Genomic DNA, 20,522 nt, shown 5'->3' with positions numbered 1-20,522 from the left:
TCCAATTGTTTGATTTTGGAGGTTTTACGTTTCTGTACATTACAGAAAAAATAACTCAAAAATTGAAGAGTGAACTCTGGGCGAAGTGAGTCACGCATACGAGTGACTTCTCCGATTAGTTCGATCGATCGATGTTAGGGGCAAGTGCGGGTTTGCATTTTACTTCTCACCATCGAATCTATTCGAAGTGAGACGCAGCGAACCAATCACATTGCAGTGTGGTTGTCGTTGCGTCACAATGGCGCAATGTGATTGTGATTGGTTGGATTTACCCCTCTAATCGACCGATCGAACTTTTTCCTTTTAAATGAATTCCGTATGCGTGAGAACAAGCGCCAGGGCACTGTGTCGTGTCAGGTCAGGGTCAGAAAATAAAACACTGAATTGAAATAATTCTACTTTATTCCCCAACCTTTCAACACGATGGGAATTTTTGTAGTGTGTTGTAGTGCAAAATGTTAAAACATTAGTTACAAGAATTATATGAGTAAAATTAACGGGAGAAAAATATTGTATCGAGCTTTACAAAAACCTCTTGGATTTATACGTATGCCATCTTACTTGCATTCCAAACTTATACTTCCTAAACGTCATATTCACCGAGACAACAAGGTTTTCTGATGATTTTCATTTTAGAGATGTATTGAGAGAGCATCGCAACGTATACTGTTATTTTATTACAAAATATAATCAATTAAAATATTGAAAAAATCGTGTCTTACTTTCTATATTTACAATTACGAACGCAATGACTGGCTACGTATGCAATGAAATACATAGAACACGTCGTCTCTCTTTTTACACGATACATACACTATATGGGAAAAAGAGACAGCATGTGGATGTCAGTAACGTGCTACGTGTTGGTAAGTTTCATGGTACGAATTAAAGGCCCACGACATATGCTGAGCGGATGCCGTTTTGGTTGTTCAAAGTTTTGTTGTAACCAAATAATAATATAATGATAACGTTATGTACTTTGATATATTATTAGAAAAAAAAATTGTAAGAAACAATGGTAAGCCCTTCTGGCATGATAGGGACCAACACTGTTCAAATGAGTTTCTTTCGACATTTCTTCTAGCAGTGGTCGTTCCGAAATGCCAGTAGTTTGTAGCTTGTGAGAAATAACTACCGATTTAATATAAAAATTGACGTGAAAAAGTGCCTGTGATGGTCTAATTTCTGAATAAATGATTTGAATTAATTAATGGTAATAATTCCATGGTTAAAACATTGAAAACCAACTACAATGGCCGTATCAAAATACATCTTTGCTAAATTTTATTGATAGCAGTTTTACACATTATTTACACATGTACCTACTTAACTTTAAGCTAGATAAAAATATAATAATGTACTTATTATAGTTTCCCTAAACGTTATATAATAATTATATCCAATGTTTGTGTTTCAATGAAAACGCTGTCTATTGTAAAACTATTGTTGCGCCATTATGATTGATTAACGCATTTTAATCCTAAAATTACAACTGTTGACAAAATAACGTGGCCGATCTGTGTGCGTAGTGCGACTTTGCTATATTAGGTACATCTCACCGTCGAGTCCATTCGCAGTGAGTCTCATTCGCAGTTGTGCTCGCGGCACAATCGCGCACTGTGATTGGTTAGCTGCGTCTTACTGCGAATCGACTCGGTAGTGAAATGCAAGTCAACACTTCGCCCTTTACTGATAATTCCTCAATATGTCGTGAGATTTCTTTTATGGGAAGATTTATATATAGTAAAATTAACACACCTAAGTACAATTTCAATTTTTTTTGTAATCTATATATTCACTGGAATTTTATGTACTTATTTTATCTTATTTTACTGTTACTGGAATGTTAGATTCACATCACATATAAAAGCTTTTGCACGTTTCTCATGACAACTTACCTACAATGTCAAAATAAAATTGAATTTTATACAACAAATTCGTAAGGTACAATTTTATTTGAGTATGACGTGCACAGTGTAAAAAAATATGCAGATCTAGACTTTCTCAACTGAAACTCAATAAAATCACATTTTATGGAGTTTGTCCAGTAAGGGGGTAAGCCCTTTATACATAAAAAAGTAAAAACATATTTTAAGCTAAAATATAAGCTAAACCTCATCTGTAAATGTCTACAATAAGAACGATATGATATTAAAACAATAAATAACTAGTATTTGCCCGCGTCTTCGCCGTATAAGTAGTTTTTCCGGGATGAAAGTACTCTATCCCCTCTGTTCAAAATGTTTGTGTACGCGAAATTTCCAGAAAATTGTCGATGGGATCGAAAAACAGACTTTCGCATTTATAATATTAATTGGGACATCTCCATTTCTGCTCTTCGCTTTTCCTCTAAAATGTTGACCCAAAGATTATCTGTGACTCGTATTTTTTTTTTGTTGATCTACTTCTGTGACAGATAAACTCCAGATCAAAAGTAAAAAGTATACACCTATAAATCGGTGGATAATTTCAAAAATCCTATTCAATTTACACATTACGATAACTGTTGCGTTTTTTCAATGGGTACTTTTAGAGTTGCGCATGGTTTTGGTCGCCTCCCGAACAGCAGCATTAGTAGACACACAGCAGACACGACCAGAGAGACCACGCACGTCACTGTTAGACCGAGTTGGACGGCTGCCGTCGAGTATGTGCCGTGGTAGATTAGCGAGCGAAGGCTCTCCGGTAGTTCATCTACGCTCTAGAATTAAAAGCAGAATATTTGGTAAACAATATGTAACAAAGTGAAGAAAACTGATTTTTAACAAATTTGCAATACCAAATAGAATCGTCGAGATTGATTGATAAATACTAAATACCCAGTGTTGCCAGCAGATAGATCATTTTCTTCACTTTCTTGATAGACTACGCTATGTCCACACACTAGTTATCTCTTTTTAGCATGCTGGGAAGTAGTATAACGGAAAGAGACCATTATTTGGCTATAGATCTATAGTCGGTATTTATGTAGCAGTACATTATGCCGGCTGTATACAGTATCACGAAACATTTAGTCGAATTTTATACATTGCTAGTTACAATACAAACTACGCAATGTTCAAGCATTCGCGTCGGCGTTACACGTTGGATAGTGTTTCTAATTACTTAGGACTTAAAGCACGCATGAAAATCTGTATTATTATCATTTCTATTGACAAAATTGTACAGATTGTATAGATTATCACTTACCATTTCAATCCAGGCAACCGGTAGGATGATGCCTTGTTTCAGGAAACCGAGAGACGTGAACATGCCAGTTTTCCTCACTTGGAAGTTGATTTGCAAGCTGAAAACAATGGTTAATTTGTGATTTACAGGTTTAGTTTACAAACGAGAGACTACTGGCGATGGTGGCGCTAGTGTGCGGCTATATTTAAGTTTAACACAGACATTGTATGTGGAATTGGACTTTCCACGTAAGGAAAAAAAACGTCAAACGTACGAAAAATAATGGTGAGTGACCATGTAATTATATGAAATAAGTACTTCGGAGTACCTACTAATTCCATGTGAGTGACAAAGTTAGTAGGTACCTGGATTTTCCGTTAAGTGATAGGCCTAAGGTGGGGTGGACGTCGAGGTAGGAGTCGTGCCGCGCGGGGTCGGGGCGGAGGCCCAGGATCTCCGCGCGGAGCGCCGGGTCGCCCAGGTAGAAGTGGGGGAACGACACCATGGCTGGTGCGCCTAGAATAAAAGATATCAATTTTAAAATGTACTAGAGCACTAAAAATACTTAGTCATCACGTAAGATTTCCAAGGTAGATTATGCAGTGGTTCGTACACGCCGAAACAAACCCCATTAGGTACATCTTATTAGGATCGGTCCAATTATAAATGCGTAGAAATGACAAGTGTATTGATTGGTAGAAATTTGGGCACTGTCATTGGTCGATTTCTTTCCGCTAGCAGGCGCAATACAGTTTATGCAAAACAATTTATGCTGTCCGGTGTAAATAACTTGTAGCGTGTGGTCCCGTCCTAAAATACGACAACTCAATATCTTCTCATGGATATGGACATGGCTGGGCAGCTGATATGCAACAATATATAGTATTCTTAGAAGATTGTTGATCTTAAGCAGGTTTGATTTTAGGATTGCTTTTTATGCGGTCACCGGGCTTGGAGATTAAGATAAGCGGAACATGAGAGATTGTTAAAAACTCACCCATGGTGCAGGCTGTGACGTTGATGACTCCCCTGGGCGGACAGGTGGCCGTGTCTATCTCGCAGTAGCACTGGTTGCCGGGGTTGTGCCCGGGGTCGTCGAACACGTCCAGGGGGAGGCGGTAGCGGAGCAGGGTGATGCCGTCCACCTGGGGGGGGGGAATTAGAGGCATTCTACAGTCTGTCAAGAAAATGGAGAAAACTGATTTTTAACGAACTACATTTTTTTGCCATTGAAATACCATCATGATTGGTTGATAAACACCCAGTGTTGCCAGCCGACGGACACAGCCTGACCAATCATAGTGCGCCATTGTGACGCAACGACAACCACACCTCAATGTGATTGGTTGGCTGAGTTGTCACTGTAATTAATTTCTAATAAATAAATGATTTGAATTTCTGTGAATCGACTCGATAGGGAGAAGTTAAAAAGTTAGATGCCGCGTGCATGTGGTTAGTGGTTGGACATAAGGGACTCATAAAGGAAAAGTGACAAGAATCAATTTTTATTTTTATTTATTTATAAGACTTTATTGTTCCAAGTATAAACATACTTATAAACAAATGGCGAACTTAATGCTACGAGAAGCATTCTCTCCCAGATAACCATTAGGAGAAACAGAGAAAAGTTGTGCGGCGCAAAAATATCTTAAACACAAATAAGTACTACCACATACTAAAATACAATAATAACTACATATATAAAATATAAATAGCAAAGCATATAGATAAGACTACATATATATCAATATATGAATACATACAAACCAAAATAATAAAAATGATGTCCAAGAAATACAGATAAAAGCTAAACAGAAAAGAGAAAATCAGGAGGAAAAGGAGTCCAAAAGATGAGCATGAACTCTTTTCATGAAATTAATATGGGGACTCACCTCAATGTCCTTCTCGTAGATGTAGGGGATTCGTCTACATAGGTTTGGCATAAAGACGTGCAGGGTCCTGTTGCGGTCCAGCTGGGAAGGCGGGAAGATTGAGCCGTCTGACCCTTCTATGCTGGAAGGAGGAAAGAAGCCTTAGATAATATGGATAGATATACTTTCGTTATAGGAAGGCGCAATAAATAGGTATTTAATGCTGGATTACACGGTTAGCCGAACTCAGAAGACGCGCCATGTGCATAAATATTGTGTAGTTTGTATACGAGTAGGTATAGTTTTCGTTATGAAAAACCAGTAATGTTTATCGAATCCGTCAAGTTCGGCAAACTGCACAGCGGTAATGTATAGTTTTCCATTATTTAATGGAATAACACGGGTAAAAATACATATATCATACAGAAATACGAAATTGGCGAACACCCTTCTATCGACAGTTATCAAAGCAGATAAACTGTGAACTGTTGTAATTAGCGAGATATTACTCTAACTACATTGAAAGGAGATTATCAATGGCCTATTTTACACTGGCGCTTTCAATAGGTATATATATGTATAAGTATATAAATGCGATAGATGCTTTCAATAGGTATATAAATGCGAAAGTTATAAAATATAAAGCATCTGCTGAACGACGAAAAGCAAAAAACAATAAACAAATAGAAATAGGAAAAGTAATATTATTTTCTTTACCGCCAAAAGTGAAGTAAATTAAAAAAAAATGGATCGCTTTTTAATTCTCGCAAACATTTTTAATTTTCGTTGGACTATGAATGTGCCGCCATTATATAATTTGGATTTTAGAACACTGATTTCGAATTTGGATTTGTATGAAAACATTGTTTATATCACTTATTGTTTTTCACGAAAAAACTTAGGTATGGTATTTGTCGTTAGTAGTGTTTCATTTGTACAATCTACAATTTACGGTAGTTCATAATAAATCTATGATTTGTTATGAACTAACCGTGCTTTGTCTTCTTCTGCGTTTTGGAATTCAACAGTAGATTTCGTTTATGTAATTTAATTAATTTTTTAACTTATGCAAATTTATTATCATTCTTCCTTATCGTATAAGTGTTATTGCTAACACTGTGGCAGACTTTACTCAAGTCGCCTTAATACATCTGACACGACTTTCAACTTCTTCTTAGGTTGGATAAATACTCCTAACTAGCTGTTGCCCGCGGCTTCGCGGAACAGCTATTTTTCCGGGATGAAAGGTACCCATTTCCTTCTCCACACTTCAAACTATATGTATGCAAAATTTCAAGAAGATTAAATAGTTAGTTGAGTAGATAGAGCGTGAAAGGTATCAAATAAACAAACTCACTTTCGCACTTGTAATATTAGTTAGGACTTGAAAATAAGGGTTACCTGTTGCATTCAGGGCTTCCCCAGAAGTTGAGGTGATCTTCCCCTTCCACCTTCTCAATCAGGTTCATTTTGTCCTTGTTTACCTCTCCCGTGTTGATGGTCATTCTGTCCGATAATGTGTCGTTTTTCTGAAAAAAATATAAGGGGGAATATACAGACTATAAAGTCTAAGACTATAAAACGTACTCATAACGAACTACATTCATTTGCCATTTGCAATAATGGTCAAGATTGCTTGACGAACACCCAGTATTGCCCGCTCTCATTTCTTTTCTACTCTGTATAGGCTGTACCGGAATGTGTAGCAATTTTTAAAAGAAGTGTAGGTATTACGTTTCGTACGAGTTTATTTTCACATGTCACCGATACCAAGCTAAATAGAGCAATATAATTATCACTATTTAGACGGCTTTATGGCGTGTGATTCCGCCTTAACATACGACCACTCCATCCTCCCGTGGATGTCGTACGAGTAAGGGAAACATAGCCTAGATAGTTGACAGGCAACAGTAGCATTCCCAAGGACGGTTGAAGTCAAGCAAACGGTCAATTACAGCCGAACCTTCAAAATTCATATAATTTATATTTTTATATACTAACTCAACGATACTAGATTTTATTACATATTAGATGTTGGCTTCGCTCCCGTGGGAATTTTGAGATAAAATATAGCCTAGGTATAGCAAACCTGGATAACGTAGGTACCTTTTTAAAGGTGAAAGAATTTTTGGAATCGGTTCGGTAGTTTCGGAAATAACGCGCCTCAAATATACAAACGCTTACCTCTTTATAAATAAAAATAGTATAGATGGATTAACATCTAAAACTCAGGTCAATCTGAAAAGGATCATTTTCCATGTTGACCTGGTTGGGGAACCCAGGACCTCCAGTGTAGCTATCCCTATTGACTATTAACTACAGGTGATGCTGAGGTTTTCGTGGCGCGTATTTTAGAAGAAAATATATTATTTTTCTTACCGTAGCCAGGAGTCCAAACTGCTTGAATTTCAGCTTGCCTTGTAGACTGAGGATCAGCTTTGTGGAGTCGATTATCGTGTCCTCATAACCCCAGAGGAATCTGTCGACAAAATACTAGATTATTCACTGTGTTGCCATCCCGGTTTAGGGTTACCATTTTACCGGATAAATCCAGTTTAGACCGGACTTTCAAAGAAAAGACCGGATCCCGTTCGTATTCCATTCGAGACCGGACTTTTACTAGTCATGCCAATAAACACGCACTTCATTGCGTAGCGCACGGCGACTGAAGAAGGAAGTCCTCGTATTTCTAATCTCGTTACGAATAAACACAGACAGACAGAGAGAAAATTATTCTAAATCAAATTGTTTTGGCTTCTATTGGTAGGGGCATGATGGAAAATGATTTTTTTCTGATTGGTCTTGGATGTTTATCTATATAAGTATTTGTTATAAAATATAGTATCGTTGAGTTAGTATCCCATAACTCAAGTCTCGAACTTACTTTGGGGCTAGCTCAATCAGTGTTATTTGTCCTAATATATTTATTTATTAAATTTTTGTTTTTCTTCTCCCCATTATTGTTTTTCTTTAATAAGTCATATATATACAGACATAACCCACTTACAGTTTTATTATATTAAGTTTTGTTGGATTTTTTTTCGTCTAATTTTATTTACAATATTTTTCTCATAGCTAAGTGTAGTAATGAACCTTGGTCTCTATTTTGATTATCAACTCCTGTGTTCTTTGGTTTGGTTGGCCTTTCTGACAGGGCCAGGCTGCCGGCATTCGTTTCTAATGTAACTTGGCGGTTATAGTATCTAAGTACTGCCACAGGAAGCAAGTAAGTAAGTTTTATTACAAAATATTTATTAATTTTCTAACCCATGACCTATTTGTTTCACGTCGATACAAGCGGGTTGCGTCTGTTGACATTTCATTAAGTAATTGACGATTGTTTGCTATGAACACGCATCGTGAACTTGCGATAGTATTCTCTATAATTGTAGTTAACGATCGAAGTGAGTACTTACATAAATAAAGGTTTAACTATCGAAGCCTACTTGCAGTTGGTCTACAAGGAGATATGGCTAAAATCGCAAGGGCCGTACAGCCGAAAACTGTGCAGCGCAAACGGCTCCCAGGCGAGAACGAACCTTGTCTTTGGGCGTTACTCGCAAAAATCACCAGAGGATATATTGTTGAAGATGCCTGAAGGGCTTATCCATGTATTAAATACCCCCGTTCGAATCTAGGCTACGTTTTTCAAAATTCAACCCCAAATGATTGTAATGGGGGGTGAAATTTTATATGAAAATCGTGTCTGTTCCGCCTTCGCAGAGAAATTCACGCGGAGCCGCGGGCGAAACGTATGAATGAATGAAAAATTATATATTCAAGTGACCAGACGCAAGTGGCCAAAAGCTAGTACTTATTTATTTTCCCTTCTTTTACGCAGTTCTATTGGATGGTCCCATTTTACACAACTTTATTAAATTTATTTACCTGTGAACTGGCAGTCTGACGAAGGCCTCCTTATTCTGCACGAAGTTGAGCGCAGTCTGCAAGGAGAACTCCTGGAACTTGTTCAGGTTCATGTCCTTGGCTTTCGACACCACGCCCTGGAACCAAAAGAGATCATTCAATCGTTCACAGAAAGAACAATGGCGTGAGCACAGGGTCACTGACTCATTCAGGGTTACATACTCTGATCGGGGCAACGCATGAAGCGACGTATAAACTTATAACGGAGATATACGTTTATACGTCGGATAAACGTATAACGGAAATATACGTTAATACATGGAAGAAGATCTAGAGGACATTGCCTCCTGCGTTGGTCCGACTAGATTCGCTTGAGAGTGAAGATCAAAGTCGGCGACGTAATTCGAGCGGCCGAGTATCTGAATTGCGGAACGCAGTGCAACGTGTCACATCATTCCGGCTCCACACTGTCGTCGAACAGTTCGCCAAACTTTATTCGGTATACATTACTGGTTTTTCATTGCGGTAAATAAAAGCTCACATACCAACTACGCAATGTTCACTCACGCATTAGCGTCGCCATGTATCCGAGTTCGGCGACAGCGTGGAGCTGGAATGAGAATCACGAAGCTCAGCAATGAGGGAGAAGGAGGAACTCACAAGTAGTGGTAGGTTTGGCACGATGACCTGATCGAAGTGAGCTCCAGTGGACTTCTCAGGCAGGTACCTGAAGTAGTTCCTCTCCTGGAAGCTCAGCTGGTCATCTTCGAACTTGATGTTCACTCGCTCCAACTGTTGTCTGGAACAAATAAAATTAATTATTAAGTTTTATTCACTAATATACTTATTATGGTAAATTGTGTTAAAAGAAAGGTTTCAAACCAAATGTAAATTGTGTTAAAAGAAGGGTTTCAAACAATTAGAATTATATACCAAGGTATCTGACTCAGTTCTGCTTGGAGACGCCTGCGCAACACCAAACGAATGATCGGTCCTTCATTTCTGGGAACCATTTCATCAAATCTATTCGCTTATGTCCCAATTCTTATCATTACATATACAACATTAGTAGCATATCGCGTATGATCGCGATAAACTTAATAAAATCCGGACGGAAGGCTCGAATTCTTGAAGATGGTTTAGTAGTATAATTTATTATAGTTTTACTCGAGTAAAGTCGGGACGAGCCGCTAGTTAAATTATAAATATGACGTTCCACGGGTAAAGGACCTTATCTTGATTGATTATATTAAATCGCCTTTACATTTCTTTGTCTATCAACAGGACAAATCACAAGTAATTTTCGAATTAAAATTTGTTGCGCAGCCTTCATCGACATCGATAAATGCAGTTTATCTCAATAATTCTACTCGATTATAAGAACAATGATAATCAATTTCTTTGTGTTCCAATAATTAAAAAAAAACTTTATTAGCATGTTTCAATAAACGACCTGACAGTATTTATTGAAATATTTCAATGTTACTTTATAATTGTTTCTTTTTTTATTGAGCAGATACGCAAGGGCAATTAACCCGAACATCCTGGTGTTCGTTTAGAACAATGGAAACTAAAAATTACGAACTAGCATATCCAAAAAACAAAGTACATTTTCATACAACATCTCATGCAAAGCAGCAGTTTGTTTCGATGTGTCTTTACAGGGCATAATATATTAAGGCAACTTGCACCTGCACACTAGAACCATCATTGTTTTTATACAATATCTTTGTCAATTTATAATATTCTTATCAATTTATTTTTTCTTTGTGTAAATACAAAAAATGTTTTAACCGATTATGCCCCACTAGATAAAGAATTTTATTAGAAACTAAGTATTATATTTTTCCATTACACAATATAGTCACAGTTGACTAAACCGAAAACGGTGACCATCAAAATCCGTTTAATGAACTGTGTCTACTAAAATTATTTATCTATTGCATAACCTGTTAAAATAGTTTTTAAAATCTGTTTTAATATTAGTTTAAGTTCACTAGTATTTATGCGACTATTTGTCAGTAGGGGTTGATAAGTAGTCGTAAAAGTCATTCCAGATGCCTTTAGGCGACTTAAATAAAATCTGACATCAGTATAATAATAACACACTTGCAAAAAAGAAAAAGAATAAAACACAATATTTGCGGCTGGCATTTGTTAGTTGTTTTGAACCCTTGAGCTTTAGATAACACACGTATGATAAGTATGATTGTGGCCAAAATTACTGTTTTATGATAACTATAAACTTGAGGATATTAAAATCGGTGGGGCCTGTGTGCGTTAGTAGCGACTTTGCTGTTTGATCGAGTCGATTCAGAGTGAGACGCAGCTAACCAATCACAATGCGCCAGCTGCGTTTCACTACGAATCGACTTGATTGTGAGATGTAAAAAGTATCGTCTACCTTATGGTGATACATAACTACACACTAGCGCCACCTACTGGGCGTAGGAAGCTGAAATTTGGCATGTAGGTTCCCTGGGGAGTGTGGGTGAGCACTAAGAGAGGATTCTTGGAAATTCCACCCCGAAGGGGGTGAAAGGTGTGAAAAACTTTTAAGCATATGATAGTTCTCCACCGTTGAAGTTAATGACTTGAAAATTTGCATTTTGGTTGTTTACAATAAATTAATGAATACGTGTTTCAGATTTTTTGAAAATTAACCCTCAAACCCTTCAAAAAGTGAAAGGGGTGAAAGATTGCATGGGTCTTGGAATACAAATTTCAAAATAAAAAGCTGATAATTGGTAAACTCTAATACTCTTCATAATTTTTCTTAAAGAATGACCGAGTTTTTCAATTCACGCGGGCAAAAGCTTGTTTATATATTGTCTCGATTCGTGTAAATGTGAACAAAGTTTTTTCTAAAAACTATAATGTGAGAAAATGATGAAGTTGAATGTAATGCATTGTGCAAAAATAATATTCCATTCAAAGATTCATTTTTCTGCCTACCTGATAATTCGAATGACACCGTGTACCCATCATACTATTGTTATTCATATAATCAATAATTGTTTATGACAATTATCGCCAGTTTTAAACAATTAATTAAAAATATACAATTATATAGTTAATTAGTCCAATTATTTTCATTGATATTTCAAGTGCAATAAATGTGTTGCTTTTGTAAAACTTGTGAAGTTTGTACGACTTCAAATAAATGTTTGTAATGCAATCTGTACTCACGCATACACATAAGGACCGACGTCTTCCACCGTTAACTTCTCTTCGAAGCCGTCCCTGACCCTCTGCCAATTGGTGTAGTTGAACAGGTGGACCTTCATCAGAGGCTGCACGTTGGGTCGTCTCCATATCGAGAAGGCCAAGGAGTTGTTCCTTATCACCATGTTCTGGGTAAAAACATTGGTATTAGAAAGTTTTCGTATCAAATAATTTGAACGTGAAGTAATGGAGATGTTATAGGTAGGTACATAAGAATGCACTTAATCTATAAATTTATTCAAGTACAGTAGGTAAGTTAGTATCCTAACTAATATTATAAATGCGAAAGTAAGCTGTTGCGAAAGTAAGCTGTTGCGAAAGTAAATGTTTGTTTGTTACCTCATCACGACCATCTTGAAATTTTGCGTACATTTAGTTCGAAGTGTGGAGGATATAGGGTACCTTTTTATCCCGGAAAAATAACTGATCCCGTGTGAAGTTTCAGCAGGCGAAATAGCGGGCAATAAGCTAGTTAATAATAAAGTCGGTTTCTTTAAATGATACTAGCTGATAAAATACATTAATAATATAGTGGCATTCTTCTTTGTTTTTATCGATATTTTTCTTTTACAGATTCTATTTATAAAATTCAAGGCCGTCCCGCCAGATGGTTGAATTTCATATACTATCGCTGATATAAACAAAAAACAAATTTCACAATATACTCACAGATAATATAGCATCATTGATGGCGTTTGTGAAACAAAAGAAAATGGTGCCGATAAGACTCAGAACAAATATGGCCGACACCAGCGTTACCACTGAAACAAACGGGACTCTTCAGACATACAGCTATAGGAGGAAAGAAAAAAGAAACGTTTATTTAGCACAAAAACATGAAACATGATATAATATATAATCTGTGGCCAGTCCATTACTAAACAAATATTTATAAACGAAAAAATTTGTCTGTCTGTCTGACATAGCTTAATCGCTCGAAACTTGAAAAATAGTAGATTGTACACTGAGATAGTATAGCGAAGCATTTTAGAAATGGGTTTGAAGCGGTGGTGGTGTAAATGGTTAAAGACTGTCTGTTCCTGTGGATCGAAAGGTCCCAGGTTGGAATCCTACTCATGCCACATCAGTTTGTATACCAATCTGACTTATGTATAGTAATTTTAGGGTAGAATACTCGAATATAATCTGGAATAACACGTAACTTATTTTTTATCCCGAAATTTCCACGGAAGCTAAACCAGGGGGCGCAGCTTGTTTTTCTATTATAGGTAGGTAGGTACTCTAGAGTATTGTATGAAATTTTAATTAAAGCTATTGTGCAAAAAAGAAATTTAAATACGAAGATTTCACTGATCTAGAACTTAAAATTTTAGGCGGTTTACATCCAGTGTTAAACTTTGCGAGCATGAAAAGGAAAAAAAAAACTTGTCTTTCTCAATAAAAACTTATTTACAATGTATCTAATTAGTGTTGTAAAATGGTTACGTTGACGTATAATTACAAATATAACACTCGTACGCGAGTCTAGAGCTAGCTATACAAGGCATATAATTGCATCTGCAATTCTTATGCAACAAAAAAATATGTTTCTATGCATCATCGGAAATAATTTACGGCCATCATCGAAATCTGTGGTCATTAAAAATTATCTTATAACTAAGGTTACTAGTTGTTCGCCGCGAACTTAGATCTCACGAACACAATAAATTTTTACAAAACTGACAATATTTCAAAAACGGCTTAACCGGTTTTGTCGCCCCACGAACTTAAAAATTCTATTCACAGATCCTACATACATACCTATAAAATATGTATTTTTGTTCCTCAAAATTTGTGCAGTAGTTTTTGAGCTTATCTCGAACAGACAGAGAGACAAACGCAGCAGAGGACTTTGTTTTATAATACGTAAGGATAAGGATATACCTATCAGCGAACAGTTTGCCAAACTTGTTGGATTCGTCGTATATTGCTGGTTTTTCTTTGCGGTAAAAAAGCTCATAGGTATATTTACTACGCAATGTAGGTTTATTTGCAATGTTTGAATTCGCCGATAGTTAGGAGCCGACATAAAATATTATAGTACGTGTAATTTCCAAACTTATAAAAACCAACGGTAATTGAAATCAAATATTTACGATATAAACTTAAATCAAACTTTGAAATGTTCTAATTACCTACATAAGAATAAAATTCTATTTTGCTTTTTATATTGTCATGGAAAATTAATGTCTTGTCTATCTTATTAAGTATTGGTTTTTTTTGTGCGAATGATAAATAAACTGCTTACTTAAAAATTAAACGAGACTAAACTATCGACACTATACTTTAATATGTATATAGTTGCGTAGATCTTTATTATCAGTGTGACCCGCGATAAGACTCAGACTGATTTTCTTACGTTGCGTCAATATCTATGAGATGGTGTTGTAATAAAACGCGCTAGCTAACTACGCTCCATTCAGTAATTCAATAATCTATACATATAGTAAAACTGTAAGTATGTATGTCTGTACATAGGAGATATTAAAGAAATTTATTGATTGGGGGTCTTTATATGACTTATAGAAGCCAAAACATTTTTTTTTCTGTTCGTATGTATGTTTGTTGGCGCATCACGCAAAAACTGCTCGATGGAATTTAATGCGGTCTTCACAGTTGCATAGCGTATGGTCTAACTTAAAATCTGGTACAGGTTTTATTGCGATACGTTGTTTAGAACCCGAGATATCGAGAAAAATAGTTTATGAGATGAAATAATGATATATATATAACATACAAACTTGTTTGTAATTAATGGATTATTGTAAACATATCCTTCACGTATCGATATAATGATAGTTGTTGTGGCGTGTGGTTCCAAACGGATGAACGCACATAGCTAAGAACACTCTCAATGAAATTATCTTTTAAATAAAATAAATTAGATGAAAATCAGTTCAGTCGTTTGTCTTCTATGATGCCACGGATAGACATACAAATACACAGACACGTTAAACTTATAACTATAACTCCGCTCCTTCTATCGTCGGGGTTTAAAAAGAAAATTTAATTTTAAAACTAACTTATCTAGATATTTTAATAAAAAGGTTAAATTTTAACCTCTATGCATTTTATTTTTAACCCAGTCGATTAAAATGACATAAAATTTAATTAATTATATAAAGTCATGATAATTGTTTCTTAATTACACGATCTCACCTACTATTTTTTATAGATCACGGAACCCGTGCGTGCGCTTGTCCGACTCGCACGTGGCTACTTTTATTTGAGTAAATCAACATTCTAAATTCACTATGCCAACTAATTATAAATGCGAAAGTAAGTTTGTTTGTTTGTTACCTCCTCACGCGTTATCTACTCAACCAGTCTTCTTCAAATTTCCCAATATCTAATTAAGAGTATGAACATCAGGAACCTTTCATCCCGAAAAAGAAACTATTGTTCCCGTGGGATTTGCGAAAAACCTGTAGCGCTAGCAAATAAAATAAACTTTACAATAAAAACAATTGCGCTGTGTGTCTTATTCGAAAAGCGCTACATGGGACGAATTTCACGAGTTTTGAACTCCGCCGCGGGCTGTCATTAGTGTCATTAGTGTTTATTAAATTGTACCATACACAGTGATCAATTTAATTATCATATTTTATAAATAAAGTACTGGTACAATGTTGATTTTATAAATGATTAATTAAAAAAAAAAGATTCTTCATTTTAAAAAATGACACTAATGAAACGCGTCCAACCAGTAATGAAATGATATTTTATTTCAACTATCCTAAACCCATTTCAATAAGAAGAAAGAACTGTTCCAGGTGGCATTTAGCGGGCGAACCCGCGGGTACACAGCTAATATGTATATGTATATTATGTATATAGTAAATCAATTTAAAAATGGTTCATTTCTGCAGTTCAACGCCTTTTACTAAGATATAGTTATCTCAACGTAGCGAACATTTAAATAATTTATTCATTCAAGTATAAATAATATGGCCTGATCTCTTATCGTTATCACTTTTAGCATATTTTGTTTATTATATATATTCATAAACATCCATTAAGTTGTTTATTTGACAGTAAATTAAAAAAAAAACTTATTGGGTATTTTTGTACACGTGACCCAAACTTGTGGTTACCGTTTTTAAAGAAGGATCATTGAGTTACGGATATTTAGTAATTGAAATGGCTATTCTATAATATTTTACTAAACATTTGGTAATATCATCAATAGTAGGTACCGGTAGTCCGCGACTTCATTCGTGATTTATTTAAAGTTTATTGCATTAGGTAATAAAAGTGTACCTAGTAAGTTGTACCTATTGTAATTTATATTAAGTTACAATAGGTACAACTTAATGGTAATCACTGTCTGCCATTTACCTTTAGCACACTTGACAAAGGCGATAGGACGGGGTGCAAGACAGATACAGGAATTAAAGAGAGTAACTTCAGATTGTTTTATAGTGTTAGCAGCCGCCTGTGGATCGAAAGGTCCCAGTTTCGAATCCTACTCGTGTCACACGAGTTTGTATACCAATCTGACTCGTATATAGTAGTTTTCATCGACCACCACTTGCTTACGGTGAAGGAAAACATCGTGAGGAAACCTGTACACTGTTTGATTATCTTATATATAACTTGTGTGTGAAATGAAGAAGGCAATGTTAAACCACTCCATTTAATAGTGTCAAGAAAGTTATGTGTGTTTCAGTCCACGCAATGACCACGACCCTCAGCCATGAGGAATACGTCTATGAATCGAGTGTGACATTATCTCGAGTGGTATTTTTTTTTAGTTTTCGGTGTTAATTAAAAGAAATTGATAAAATAGTGGCGTGATGGTCATGTCCACAATTTGTGTATATTTTTTTGGAATAATGTGGAAAAAAAAATCTATTCTATCTCTCCCATTCTGATTGGTCAGTGTTTATATCATCTACGTCTGTATATGTATTAGAATGTACCGGATAGAATGTAATTGATAGCATTTTATCATATTGTTTTCATACAAAGAGATGCTAATGACCTAGGTCGTGCTGAAAAATACTTATAACACAATATCGATAAGGTATTACTGAAACATTTGCAAAATAAATTGTCTATCCAACAGCACATACCTCATCGACTTTTTTTATTTTTATTTATTTAACCAGAAAAACAGTTACAGATTATCACAAAAAAATCTTTTTGTTGAAAAAAAAAACTTTTATAATCTTCTAATTTTAACAACTTCGTAGAGTTTAGGAGTAAAAGCAAGAAGTGTAATTATTAACTTGAAACATGGCATTAATGATCTTCCCAAGACATACCATATCTTTGTAACACCCTATTAACATGGTGACCTAGTCAAAAGATTAATCATGTTTACAGAACACCGAATTTCTTAATCTTTTATTGCCACAGTATTAATATAGGCACAGTAACCAGGTTTTAGCGGTGGTGGTCTATGCCGAAAGGTCCCAGGTTCGAATCCTACTCATGCCACAAAAGATTGTGACACACATCTGATCTGTGCATGTAAGTAGTTTTGTTAGAACTTTTTTCAGGAAAACGTCGTTTAATCTATTTGATTTATAATTTTTGTGTGTGAAATGGATGAAAGCCGTGGCGACCACTCCTTTTTAAATAATTTGTTTTTATTATCTAAGTCGTTGTGTGTGTGTTTGTTACATTCTACATAATGGCCGCGAACCTCAGCCGTGAGGAATACGACTAAAACTAGCTTTTGGTCACCATTTTACCACCATCACATTTTTTTCCCGTTCGTGTGAGTTATTTTTACATTAATAAGTAAATTAGTTCTAAGGAAATTGTAGACTTATCTCGCCTTGCCATACATAGATCAACAAAAAATATCTGGTTGCACTCCGGGAGTGCCGGCAGAGGTGAAATCTTGAATATTAACGTTGTGCATTAATCAGGTCGGGTTTAACATTTTTTACCCATCACAAAAAGTGCACAACGGCGCTAAAGAAGTTTTAACTTAAAAAAAAACACAAAATACATACTCGATGTCAATCTGATGAAAAGAAAAATTTAAGTACTTTTGAAATGTATTGTACCTAATGCTCACAATTGATTTGTCCTTCCGTTTAATCTCACGGAGTCGAATGTTTGGTCTCTACCTACACTGAAACATTCATAAACATTCGTGTAGTTTATGTAATAGATACAAGAAATAAGTTTTTTATAAAACATGTCCACAAGCTTTTATTGTCGTCAGGGATATCAGTGGTATAAAAAACCCGTGTCCGTGGTGTAAACTGTTGTGGAGTTCGAAGTGTGGAGCCGATTCTGGGTGCACCATCTGGTCATGCTTGTCATAATTATGCATTGTCATGGAAACTGAAGCGACGTGGGAAATTTCAACTCTGTAGGACAACTGGAAGTAGGAGCAATCTAACTTGCACGATTTGATTACAGACAGAAAACATAGGGACAGGTGAAACTAAAATAAAACTTGTAAAATGTTTTTTAGGCATGCAACTCAATGGTAAGTGGTTACCGCAGTAAAGTTCTAGGCTGAGATGTTAGGCTGTTCTGAGATGTTTTCGATAAAATTTTGTATACGAGTAGAAACTCTTTCTTAAAATATATTCGAGTATTCCCCGTTGCATACAGGGCTGTGACGCCGCAAATCACAGGGTCAGCATAATAAAAAATAACCTTAATTTTTTTGAAAATTCTGCTGTGATTTACAATGTCTGCTTGACGTCAACCTTTCCCGGGATGCTTTTGTTGCCTGTCAGCTGCCAAGATTATATAATTGTCTAATCGCTTCGTACGATTTTATGTGATCCTATTTTATTTTTAATGATTTGATGATGTGAAAGGTGGTCTGAAGTGAAGACGAAAATGTAGCAAAGTGGATTCTAAGCTCCGCCTATGAACGGCTGAGGAAACAACCGGAAAAGGTTAAGATGAGAGAGAGATTGTGTGGTCCTATTTTAATGCGGAATCACACCAGCCACATGGTCCTATTTTAGGGCGGAGCCACACGAGTATCACTAGTCTATTTGGTGACTATTATCTCATTTTGCTTGTTCCAGTGAACTTAATATCGCTCTGTTCGTTCGTAAATATCGCTTTAACTATCATTTGAAGTGATAAGACCGCACTGTTATGAACCTATAGCGAAAGAACACACTGTGGTTTAAAAGAAGAAAGCTTACAAACAGACAGACAGAGGGAGATTTTTTAGGTACACTATACCAGCGGCCCGTGCCGGCTAAATTATACACCTAAAAATCTTCATAGGGAATCGCTATATCTATTGATGAAATGCGCATGACAGAAAGACAGACGCGTAAGAAGACTTTGTCTTATAATATACAAGAATAGTGGTGGATAGTATATTTATACTTATGTAAAATATACAAATGAACATCATACATAAACACATATTGTGAAATCCTAGGATCACCATATAAGAAGAATAAAATGATTAAATGTTTATGTTAACATAAAAAAGTGTCTTTAAATATTTTATTTAACACTCACAAAACATTATTAATTTATGCTAATATGTCGGACTAGTTGTAGTAATAACAAACAACAAATGTAAACCACATTTTAACATAAATAATAGAAATTTAAAATAAAATTATGCAAAAAAACACTCACAAAAATAGTACTTCCTATCAGATTGTCTGCCCCAACAAAGCACAGACCATTGACTCTTGACTCCAGCACACGAAAACTGCGCCCTTCCACATCCGGCACAGCCCTGGAGACCAGCTAATATCGTGTCCTCCCTTATCAAGATCTTCCCCACGCCTTGAGCGGGAATAACAACAACTTTTTCGTCTTTAGGCAGCATTAGAGCTGTCGAAGGCGCGTTTTCCAAGTTTATATGACTCATAGCGACCGTACGTTACGGTGGACTCGATGAGACTAAGTTTATCATGTGTTATCAGGACTGATTCTTAATGGTCACACGAGTTTGTTAGATTGAGCGAGTTGGAAGGCGAGTGGTAGTGACTAGTCTATTGCCCTGTCATATTTACGTTTCGTATATGCGTGTACAGTACTACCACGTTCATACGTTACATCGGCAATATTCGACGGCGCAGAATAGCGCGTCGTACCGCCGAATCAAACCGAATACAAACTCAATAAAATAACGACCGTATTACTAGGACATAAGTCTTATAATCCAAAAAAATTCAATGTTTCGTGCGTACGACGTGACTGCGCGTATGCGTCAGCCAATAGCGGACAGCTCTGTTCGCGGGTAAACAAACATGGCGCGCTCTGATTAGCTAAAATATTACGCCGTACAAAAATTAGACTTCTGTGCAGGTACATCGGTGTAACTTACAAAAGTGGTAGACCTGTATGTGCGTGTGTGGCGACCGAAGCCCTGGTAAAAAAAAAAAATATTTTAAAGATTTTGCTCTATTTTTATGGCCGGTCGTCTACCTGACTTCTTCT

At 36.0% G+C, this 20,522-nt stretch overlaps 1 protein-coding gene across 1 annotated transcript; it reads right to left on the bottom strand.

Moving 5' to 3' along the window:
- Positions 1-384: 384 nt before the first annotated feature.
- Positions 385-19,987, bottom strand: LOC128681867 (scavenger receptor class B member 1-like). Its single transcript, XM_053766137.2, has 12 exons — positions 19,713-19,987; positions 12,801-12,892; positions 12,096-12,259; positions 9,567-9,705; positions 8,928-9,043; positions 7,419-7,518; positions 6,441-6,568; positions 5,061-5,181; positions 4,166-4,313; positions 3,534-3,684; positions 3,190-3,286; positions 385-2,701 (listed from the first exon to the last, which is right to left on the bottom strand). Exons 1-12 carry the CDS (start codon positions 19,948-19,950, stop codon positions 2,495-2,497), a joined length of 1,701 nt encoding a protein of 566 aa, XP_053622112.1. The 5' UTR covers positions 19,951-19,987; the 3' UTR covers positions 385-2,494.
- Positions 19,988-20,522: the final 535 nt, after the last annotated feature.

This window comes from Plodia interpunctella, chromosome 28 (genome assembly GCF_027563975.2).
Source record: "Plodia interpunctella isolate USDA-ARS_2022_Savannah chromosome 28, ilPloInte3.2, whole genome shotgun sequence".
Classification (NCBI taxonomy): Eukaryota; Metazoa; Arthropoda; class Insecta; order Lepidoptera; family Pyralidae; genus Plodia; species Plodia interpunctella.
The sequence above is the reverse complement of the archived record's forward strand: the minus strand, read 5'-3'. Positions and strand labels throughout refer to the sequence as shown.